Source organism: Miniopterus natalensis, chromosome 5 (assembly GCF_054644295.1).
Source record: "Miniopterus natalensis isolate mMinNat1 chromosome 5, mMinNat1.hap1, whole genome shotgun sequence".
Taxonomy (NCBI): domain Eukaryota; kingdom Metazoa; phylum Chordata; class Mammalia; order Chiroptera; family Miniopteridae; genus Miniopterus; species Miniopterus natalensis.
In genome coordinates, this window is record NC_142085.1 from 34,330,648 (window position 1) to 34,342,155 (window position 11,508).

The window sequence follows — 11,508 nt, forward strand, 5'->3', positions numbered from 1 at the left end:
TTTAGAGAGTCGAGATCCATAATACTCAGGCTAGCCTATGCAAGAGCCAAGACAGGAAATCAACTTTCCCACTTTCACCTGCCAACCAGGACACCCCCAAACCCCAGCTCTCCTTCCTCCCCTTTGCTTCATAATAAAAAGTCTTAGTATCTGAACTGCAATGGCCTTGAAGAGAAAAAAAATTGAAAAGCCTTTCAAATTCATAATCTGACAGCTACTCTTGCACTTTTTCTTCAGTTTTCAGCACCCTCATATCTTTCCTGAAATTGCGAATTATTGAACTCTGGGCTTCATTTCTTCCTGCAAATAACCGGAAAATGGGCTACTCACTCCTTCTGTTCACAAAAACTCATTGTGCCCTTCTAGCTAGTAGCTGAGAATTACTGTCAAGCAGAACTGACAACTACAGTGAGACAGATGGGTATGCCCGAACATCCGGGGTATAGTAAGAAGAGGGCCCCTAGAATCTGTGGTAGAATAGAAAACATTACCATTTGGGGGGTGGAAACCCCATGTTAGCCATGGCCTGGATCCTGGAGAGGGCCCTTTGAGAGATGAGGGTGGCCAGTTGGAAGGGTAGAGTGTATGCCCAGCATGAGATCCCTTTGGGAAGACAGAGATGGAGTCGGGTTGAGTATATACTTATATGGCCTCAGGCTTACTTGTGCGAGTGTCAGTGAGAGTACAGGAAACAGGAGGTCAGACCAGTAGAAAGCCTGGCATTTTCCTCAACCTTTACAAGGTTGCTTGCCATGATCCATCCTGTGATGCTAGCGTAGTGGAGTGGTAAAAACACAGGCTGTGGCATCAGCCGTAACCTGTCTCTGACTAGTTGTGTGACCTTGGACAGGTTACTCAACCTCCCCCGCTTTCACTTGACCCAGATAGCAAAGGTGGGGAGTTCTTGGAGTTTTAAGTTGACACAGTGCAGGGAAAGTGCTCAGTGTAATGCCAGCTGTCCAGCAAAGGCTCACTATTGGAGACCTCTCGACGTTGAGTTGAGGTGGGCAAGGTCTGTGTCTCGCTCATCTTTGACTCCCCACTATCCAGCTCTGTGGCCAGTATGTGGGAACTGGGAGCTCAGGTAAAGTTCATTGCATGCTAAAGACAGAAGCAGTTTCAGACATCCCAGTGACCACCAGAGAGATAAGGAAAGGCTGCAGGGACCAAGGATGAAAAGACGAACTTGTCAGAGATGCTCTCTCGAGCTTGGCTTAGTCTCTCAAATTTCCCACTCTGATTTTGACCATGAAAATCACATCCAGCCCCGGAGAAGTGAGAGGGGATTGTGTGGAGGGAGGGAGGCTGAGGTAACTGAATGATATAAACATTTCAAATCACCTGACCCTGATGACCAGGGGTCTTCACTCAAAAAGGATCGTCAGATATGGATAAAATGGTCAGGATCCCCAGGGAGTGTGCCGCACAGCCACTCCCCCTTAGATTGACATAATTTTTAGAAGCACTTAGTCTCTTAGGAACAAAAAAAATTAAGGTTTTATTCTTTTTGGACTTTAACCACATGTTTTCATCTCTGTTTCTTGATGGTCTTCTGATACTAAAAACTTATTTGGCCAACATAATTACTATCCCATCAAACTCTTCCCTCTCCTCACCCTGGACAGTTTCATTTTGCTATTAACGCTCTCTCCACATTTGGTACTTACTGAATTACAGTACCGAAACATTGACTTTCAATATTTTTGTCTTTCTCCTTACTTCCTCATAATGACAGCTTATTGTTGTGATTTAGTGGCTTTGTGGGATGCTTATTGTATTAGCTATCTAATGGGAAAGAATATTATATTTTTCTGGTTTTCCAGAAGCAGTTCTATTGAAATAACCCTTTTCTAAACCAGGCAGGGCCCTGACTATTAATGAATGAACATTTCTTTTACTTTAGAAAGCATTTTTGTATCCGTGAAATAGAGTCAAAGGCTTATGCTGTTCCTGAAATATGCCTGGAGACCTCAGATCTGGGGCACTCCTTTTAGAAGGCCTCTACAAGAGCTTGCCTTGTCACAGAACACAAACAACTTGGAAAAACTAGAGAGCTAATCCTCATTCATTTCTTCAGCAAGTATTTATTGCATCTCTACTACCCACCAGGAATTGTGTGAGATTCCGGGGTAAAAACCCAGTCCCTGATTCAGCGGGCGCAGGGGGTGAGATACAGCGCCACAGGTTCCGCTGCCCGACAGTGCATTGGCGAGCACGGAGCAAGGCCATCCGCCCCTGCGCGGTCAGGAGAGACCGCCTCGGGTGTGAATGCTCGAATTGAATCTGGAATAGTTAGCGTTTTAGGTAGAATGCCAAGACAAAAACCTGAGAAATGGGCGCTTTGGTGACAAGAAAATCCAGAGGGGCTGGAGGGCAGCTTCCTGCAGAGGGATGAATAGAGATGAGCACCTGGAGAGAAAAGGCAGGAGCTCTCAACATCCCCTACTCTCTCCTCTCTCGAGCTGCCCACTGCGTCTCGTTAGGGAGCATCTAGAAAAACAAGCTACTTGTCCATGAAACTCTGAGTTATCAAGGGGGAGACACAGCCCTGCATACAGTCTGGTGCAGGAGGCTGATCCATAAGCAAATAATTACAATGTGGTGAGTTACGTACTAAAACAGATGTTGATAGGCAACTGATTAACTACTTTGGAAGAATTTCAGAAATTTCCATTAAAAAAGTGACTTTAGCCTGAATGGTTTGTCTCAGTGGTTAGAGCATCGGCCCTTGGACTGAAGGGTCTTGGATTCTATTCCGGTCAAAGGCACGTACCTCGGTTGCAGGCTCCATTTCCGAGGGGCCGCGTGCAGGAGGCAACCGATCGATGTGTCTCTCTCGCATCGATGATTCTCTCTCTCTCTCTCTCCCCCCCCCCGCCCCTTCCACACTCTGAAAAGCAATGGAAAAAATATCCTCAGGTAAGGATTTAAAAAAGGACTTTAGAACTGAGTCTTAAAGATACCGTAGGATTTCCGAAAGAGGAAATAGCATATGCAAATAATTGATGTATATTTGATTGAATGGTGTTTTTGTGAACCTACAAATATTTTAATGTTGCTGGAACCTCAGCTTCCAAGGAGAAAGTGGGAGCAGATGAGGTGAGAGAGAGAGAGAGGCAGAGGCCAGTCCAAAAACAGCCTCATAGGATGTGCTAAGGATTTGATGTTTACCTGATAGGCCATGGGAAAGCAATAAAGACTTACTGAGGGGTTAATATGCTCATCTTTGCATTTTGAAATGTTTATTTTTTCTAAGGTTGTAGTCTTGCAGATGGAAAGGAAGGGACAGCTTTGAGAGCTATGAGTGCGTGCTTAGTCTACCTTTAGAAAAGGCAAAATGACTGTCATTATCCTCTATATAAATTATTGATTTCAAAAACACATATGCTTTTAAACATTCTCTCTATGTTTATAAAACGTATTGCCTGATTTAGAATTCTCATATCTCACCACAAACCTTTGTTTTTCTTTTCAACCCACAACAAAGCCAGTTAAGAAAATCTATTTGATCTCCATCTTAGAAAACTTAATTCTTAGTAAGTGTGATGGTTTTGTGCACTCGGTGATGCACTGGTAAATGCTTAACAATCAGTTCTCCCAGAGGCAAAAGCCCTGGTCTGTAGTGTTGGCCAATTTCCAGGGTATAAATACTCCTACTGTAGCTAATTTCACGATATCAATGTGACATCACTGAATGAGAAGTTGGGGAGACATGTGAAGTATTACAATGTTAGATAGTATTTCTATCATACAGATACAGTAGATGTGTGTAAGTCAAGAACAGAGAGAGTAAGTAGTAAAATAATTACTGCATATACTCCTCTTTCCCAAATAATTAAATTGATATTTACTCATCTGACTTGCACTGTTTCACATGAAGGTGGTAAAGTCTGTGCGTAAGGCACTAGAGGAAAAGCAGTGCCACCTGAAGAGTGATAGGATGTGTAAAATCAATGGGAAGCCAATTAAGACTTCTAATATCTACTGTACTTGGCAAACCTATTATCATATGGCCTTGCCGAAAAAACACAGACTATCCATTTCCTATGTAATATTGATAAAAATTATAAGTACGAATCAAAATTTTAAAACAGAGTTTCTTTTAATTTGGCTAGTTCATATAATAAATTATGTAAATAAAAATGAAATTGTTTAGCCCGGCCGGTGTGGCTCAGCAGCTGAGCATCGACCTATGATCCAGGAGATCGCAGCCTGACTCCTGGTCAGGGCATGTGCCCAAGTTGCAGGCTCAGGCTGCAGGCTCGATCAGGTAGGTTGCTGCCTACCTGAGCACGAACATGCACTGCAGGGCCCAACTGCACATCTTTAATTTTTTTCTTTTTGTCCCCACCCGAGGATATTTTTTCTATTGCTTTTTCAGAGAGAGTGAAAGGAGGGAGAGAGACAGAGAGAGAGAGAAACATCAGTGTGAGAGAGACATTGATTGGTTGCCTCCCACACCCGCCCCAACTGGGGCTGAGGATCAAACCTGCAACCAAGGTACGTGCCCTTGGCTAGAATCGAACCCAGAACCCTTCAGTCCTTGGGCCAACACTCTAACTACTGAGCCAAATGGGCTAGGGCAGAGTTAGGGGCTTTTTAACCAATAAAGCAATCTGGATTCCTTGCAATCAGCTATTACTTAGGATATGTAATGAGGATTTTCTGCTTAAACTCTACATTTGTTCCTAATCTGCCCACTTTCCACCAAGGTACGATAAATTTTGGTTCATAGAGCCTCACTGACTAATTTCCATCCTGAATGGGATACTGGGACTCTATGAGCCATTTAATAGCTGAAAAAACACCAGGACTTAACATTTACCTGCAATAAGGCTGCATAGGCTCATTAAACTCATTAAACTCATTATGCTTCTTTGCTTTTTTCAAGGATTATATCAAGTTATTGCAGTCACTAGTTATCTTAGGCATATTGGCTATTTATGCCATCATGGAACTTATTGGTAAAATACTGTTTTAAAGCATGGGACTCATGTTGGAGGAAACATAGTAATAAAAAAAAAACTCGCCCGGCCAGGCGTGGCTCAGCGGTTAAGCGTCGACCTTGGATCCAGGCGATCAGGGTTCGATTCCTGGTCAGGGCACATGCCCGGGTTGCAGGCTGCAGCCGATCAATGACTCTCTCATCATTGATGTTTCTATCTATCTCTCTCTCTCTCCTTTCCTCTCTCTGAAATCAATAAAGATATATTTTTTAAAAAATAAAAAATAAAATAAATAATTTTTAAAAAATCTCTTGCCCTGGCCGGTGTGGCTCAGTTGGTTGAATGTTGTCCCATGCACTGAGAGGTCACTGGTTTGATTCCCAGTCAGGGCACATACCCAGGTTGCCAGCTCGAACCCCAGGAGGGAGGCTGCAGGAGGCAGCTGCTCTGTTTCTCTCTCATCAATATTTCCCTCTCTCCCTCTTCATTCCTTTCTCTAAAATCAATAAAAACAATATATTTTTTAAAAGATACCTAGTTCTGAAAAGCTTAGACATTCAAACTAGTTGATGAGTGTGTTATGCCTGAAACAAAAGAAACTAGGCTAGCTAATTGAGCAATGTTCTGCAGAAATGATTTATAGAACAAAATTTTCAGAAATTTCTACACAAATGTACATTTTTCTACAGAGAATAAGAATTTTGCAGATACATCTGCATCTCAAAAATAAATAGTTACATAGAAGACCATTTTAACTTTTCTATTTTATAAGAGATGCAATCACTAGGTGTTAAATCTTGGACTTCTGAGGATCAAGTGGAAAAGGTGGAATTGCATTTTGACCTTAATTTTAAATCAGGGTTTCAATGAACATTAAAAAGATGCAACACTTCATAATAGTCTCTTTTTAGTGTGTTTTTATACTCTCAAGGTGTGCCCCACAAGATATTCTGAAATTGTCCACTGTAATCTCAGGCTTTTATGTTGCATTTTCATAGGAGCCTAAAATAATTTGATGCATGACTTTTTCCTCCAGAGCTTCTTATATTTTACTAGTAAGCTATTCGTGTAACTTCTTTTATGAAGCTAGAAAGATTAATTTGTAATATGTTGCTCTTACAGAATTATGAAATTTCATGTTGCAAAACGGAAATTTAAAGAAACATTACGTCCATATGACGTAAAAGATGTCATTGAACAGTATTCTGCTGGTCACCTGGACATGTTGTGTAGAATTAAGAGCCTTCAAACACGGTGAGCAATGAAAATGTTATTTGTTGTAAAGGAAAGGCACAGAAACTATCTGGGAGGAACTCTGTAGAAGGGGAAACTCTTAAATTCCATAGTTCTAATTCATTTTTAGTGGACAGCTGGACCTTGCTTTTAGCATAGATTTTATATAAAGCTGTAAATCAGGTATTAAAAGTCTCCACTGATACAGCGTCTCAGTTTCCTCATCAGTAAAAATGGGGATAATGTTAGTGTTTGCCTCATAGGGTTGCTATGAGGATCAAATGAGTTAACACACTTTAAATGAGTGCTCAGTAAATGTTCATAGCTGTTCGGATGTCATCTGAATGATCACTGCTGCTGTTACTATTGTTTTGTTATTATTTAAATCCTAACCACCCTTCAGGAATAAACTAGTGTTCTTCTTTCATTAAACTTTACCTGACTATCCAGCCCACAAAGACAGACCTTTCCCTCATCGGACCCCCCAGAGCATTTAAAGTCCACTACGGAGATAAGAGCGCTCAGAATCTTGGTATACTGTGCCAGAGTCAAGACTGAAAATCACTGGCTGACTCTTGTATTGTTTCCTGGTTGCAAGTTTGTTCTCAAAGCTTATGACTAAGACTGGGCCTTTCCCTTCCTTTGTGTCCTGTAAATGGTAGATATATACTGTCTTTCCAATGAGCATCTTATTGAGTGATTAAAAGAAATAAGTTTAACTGTTCTTTCAACTATACGTGTTTGTTTAATTGTGTTATCTTGAAGGCAAAATATTTAGTTAATTTAGTTTTTTAAGGATCTTGCTTCACTATAAGGGACAAATTACCAGTATTAGTAATTATATGTTCTTAAAACACAAGGACTGAGTTTGAAACATTTATTTATATGCCCACAGCACACATAGCCCAGGGTGAGGGATATACTAGACCCTTAGTAAAACACCTGTTGATTGGTTACAACCACCAAAAAAATTACAATTTGTTCATTCATTCTTTCAACAGATAATTATTGAGCCTGTAATGTGTGCCACGTGCTGTGGCTATCCAGATATTAATAAAATAATGACCCTATCCTTTTGAGCTTGCAGTTTAATAGCTTAGAAGGTAGGCACTGCCTGTATTTCTGTGCAAACTAAACTGGAGAGTTGAGTCAGTACTCCTGGTAATTCAGCTCTAAAACACACAAAAAAGAAGAAAGTACTATAATTCCCATTTAGGCTGATCAAGTCTCCTTGGAAATCATTATTACTCATCCTGTGGTCATGTTACAAGGTTTGCCTAGGTGGTAGCTGTCTTCCAAGTCCTTTAATAGAACTATCTGTGGTTCCCAAGGTTTTTAGCAAATTGAACTGCTACAGAATGTCCAGAACTAATTTAGAGTACCTAGCTCATGTAGAGTATATTTTCCAACTAGAATTCCAATAGCTTTCATATCTGCTTGGCTCCCACATATCAGCTGTACAATAAATGTTCACTAAAGAATATGTTAATATGAAATAATTATGATTTTGTTATGTTTTAAGTAGTTGAATTCAGAAAATACTTGATCAAAGGTGGAAACAGACAAATTGCTTTGTAACTTAAGGCGGTTTTGCCTCCAGATCGCCCATAGGTGATTTCATCATGGACCGAAATGAGAAAATTAATCTCATGTATAATTCTCATGTTAAGAAAATAAGCACATCAACTGGAACAAGTTCATTTTTATTTTATTTTACATACATTAAAGATAATTGTATTTAATTTTTCTTTTCAAAACACTCCATCTTTAGCACTCATAATCAGATGTCCTCTTTCTCTGATAGTGTTGATCAAATTCTTGGAAAAGGGCAAATCACATCAGATAAGAAGAGCCGAGAGAAAATAACAGCAGAACATGAGACCACAGATGACCTCAGTATGCTTGGCCGGGTGGTCAAGGTTGAAAAACAGGTACAACTGAACAATATTGGTTAAAATTTTAGCCATAATTTTTTTAAAGATTTTTTTATTGATTCCTTTTAGAGAGAGGAAGGGAGAGGGGGAAAGAGAGAGAAACATCAATGTGAGAGCAACACTTCAATCGCCTGCCTCCTGCACACACCCCACCGGGCATCGAGCCGAGACCCAGGCACGCGCCCTGACCTGGAATCAAAACAGCAACCCTTCAGTGCAAAGGATGACACCCAACCAACTGAGCCATACTGGCTAGGGTTGCCAGAATTTTTTTTTTTTCATCAAAACTCGTTATAGGCAATTGGATGTGTTTTAGTGATTAATATGTCTTAAAAGTAAATCAAGAAATAAAATCAAGAAAGAGCAAATGAAATGAAATTTTCTAAACACTGAGACTTCCATATAAGGAATAGAAAGTTTAATCTCATCACAGGAAGCAATTGTAGAATTTCAACAGAAAGATTAAAAATATCTATTTTTTTATTTGTGTTTTGGTTATTTTCATTGTCTCTCTTTTAGGTCACTCTTAAAAACACTCATTATCACTAATATAGTACCTTGAATGTTTGTTAACCCTCAGGCTGTATCTCACATGAAGACCATTTTCCAGAAATCAAATTGCTCCCCCAATTTAATCATAAATATTTCAGTTATTAATTCTGAAGCATTTATGCCTTTATTTTTAAATTCAGAATCACCTAGATCGCTATTCGAGGTCTTGATTTTATTATAAAATACGTTCCTTACTGTACTGCAGCAGAGTTCCGCAGAGAGGCTTAGGAAAGGCAACCAATTGGGCTGGGCAGTCTTGAAGTTGCATTTATACAGTGATTATATGGTTTTTGAGAATATCAACTGTCCATTTTAGAGAACTGGGGGTGCCAGTGAAGATTACATAGAGGCCAAAGCATCCCTCTCCTCCTAAGTCTTCCCTTGACCCTTCCACTGCTAGTCATCACGTTCCAAAATGGTACTAAATGAAAAAGATTTTTAAGTTAAATAAAATGGTACTAAACATCAGGTGTGCATCATCTTTACACTCAATATTTTACTGTGTTGGAAACTCTGATTTCATTTTTTTAATTCTAGAAGTGAAGCCAATTGTTAACAGTTATGCTCATATGTAACCATTTTCCCCATTTTCAGGTGCAGTCCATTGAGTCCAAGCTGGACTGCCTGCTAGATATATATCAACAGGTCCTCCGGAAAGGCTCCGCCTCAGCCCTCACTTTGGCCTCATTCCAGATCCCACCTTTTGAATGTGAACAGACATCTGACTATCAAAGCCCCGTGGACAGCAAAGACCTGTCCAGCTCTGCACAGAACAGTGGCTGCTTAACCAGATCAGCCAGTGCCAACATCTCTCGAGGCCTGCAGTTCATTCTGACGCCAAATGAGTTCAGCGCTCAGACTTTCTACGCGCTTAGCCCTACTATGCACAGTCAAGCAACACAGGTGCCACTGAGTCAAAGCGATGGCCCCTCAGCGGCGGCCACCAACAACATTGCAAACCAAATAAACGCGGCACCTAAGCCAGCAGCCCCAACAACTTTACAGATCCCGCCTCCTCTCCCAGCCATCAAGCATCTGCCCAGGCCAGAGACCCTGCACCCGAACCCCGCAGGCTTACAGGAGAGCATTTCTGATGTCACCACCTGCCTTGTTGCCTCCAAGGAAAATGTTCAGGTTGCACAGTCAAACCTGACCAAGGACAGGTCTCTGAGGAAGAGCTTTGACATGGGAGGAGAAACTCTGTTGTCTGTCCACCCGGTGGCGCCCAAGGACTTAGGCAAATCTTTGTCTGTACAAAACCTGATCAGGTCCACAGAGGAACTGAATATACAGCTTTCAGGGAGTGAGTCAAGTGGCTCCAGAGGCAGCCAAGATTTTTACCCCAAATGGAGGGAATCCAAATTGTTTATAACTGATGAAGAGGTGGGTTCGGAAGAGACGGAGACAGACACTTTTGATGCCGTGCCGCAGCCTGCCAGGGAAACTGCTTTTGCGTCAGACTCTCTAAGGACTGGAAGGTCTCGATCATCTCAGAGCATTTGTAAGGCCGGAGAAAGTACAGATGCCCTCAGCTTGCCTCACGTCAAACTGAAATGAGTTCCTCGTCTTCTTTCTAGGCATAGCAGTTCCTTTAGCCATACATATCATTGCATGAACTATTCGAAAGCCCTTCTAAAGTTGAATTTGCAAGAATCGGGAAGAACATGAAAGGCAGTTCATAAGCCCATTATCTTTTAATTGCATGAAAATGCATGTTTAGGGATGGCTGAAATTCCAAGGTACATCAACATTAACCCACTCATTTAGTGCCGTACCTTGAGTTAATAATCCTGAGAAACCAAACATTGCTAATGCTGTGGGGTGTATGAAAATTAGGTTACTTAGAAGATTTGACTGTATTTTGAAATTACAGGAGTCAACACCTTTAAATTTCAGCCATTTCTGCTTTGCGATTAAATGCAAAATACATTTTCAGAATTAGGCCGTAATATGTATTTAAACACAATGGCGCTCATCAACAGCTGCTGACAAGGTACCAAGTGAAGCAGAATTGGGGACAGTAGAAATGGCTGCTTATTTCAAGAGCTATTTGCCGACCCATTCCTATTCAGTCATGTTATCATTAATGTAATTCGAATGTCGATGTGTGTGCTTTTGGTGATGTGACGCTGTGGCAAGCAATTTTGCACATTTTCATGTTGTTCTTTATGACAAGAATGTTCTTCAATTAGGAAAAGTGCAAACCATGAAATAACAGGGCCAGTGGGGCAAATAGACTGACTCTTTGACACATTTGACTTCATGGAAACATATTCCCTAGTGGCTGAATCAACTTTATAAGTGGTCAACTTTCACAAACAAATGAAATACTGATCAGTAGGACGGCCAGTGTGATTGGGCTGCCCTCTCGGCAGTGTCGCCCACAGAGAGGGGAGGTGTGAGCTGCTCGCACTAAGCGGATACACAGGCAGGGTCCCAGGGCCTGAGACACGGGAGTGAGGCCGAGACGGCAAAGGCCTGAGAAGAGCCCAGACACAACCCAGGGAAGGGAAGTTCAAGAAAGTGACTTCCCCTCAAAGGGCAGTGAGAGGGAGAGAAACAAACCAAAAGAAAAGACCTCGGGTTTTTTAGAAAATGAATACTGCTAAGGAATTCAACTACCTAAAACGTCATATTCTTATATAGAAACAGAGGATTTTGCAAAGTATTTATTTTTTAATATGCCCTGAATGTTTTTTGCTATTATGTAGGACATTTTGCATATGAAAGGCTAAAACTAAACCTCCTTTACTTTTTATACCTTAGTGAACATTTTCTATTCTCCCCAAGAATGTTGCCCCAAATCTGAAATTATTAGGTCAGTTTCCTGGTATAAACGTTTA

At 41.0% G+C, this 11,508-nt stretch overlaps 1 protein-coding gene across 1 annotated transcript in view; it reads left to right on the top strand.

Annotated features, from left to right (window-relative positions):
* KCNQ5 (potassium voltage-gated channel subfamily Q member 5) overlaps positions 1 to 11,005 on the top strand; it is a 447,964-nt gene extending 436,959 nt beyond the window's left edge. The window contains exons 11-13 of the mRNA XM_087817475.1: positions 6,069 to 6,200; positions 7,984 to 8,110; positions 9,260 to 11,005. Coding sequence (XP_087673601.1) covers positions 6,069 to 6,200; positions 7,984 to 8,110; positions 9,260 to 10,222 — 1,222 coding nt within the window. The 3' untranslated portion in view covers positions 10,223 to 11,005. The remainder of the gene's footprint in view (positions 1 to 6,068; positions 6,201 to 7,983; positions 8,111 to 9,259) is intronic.
* The last annotated feature ends 503 nt before the right edge of the window (positions 11,006 to 11,508 follow it).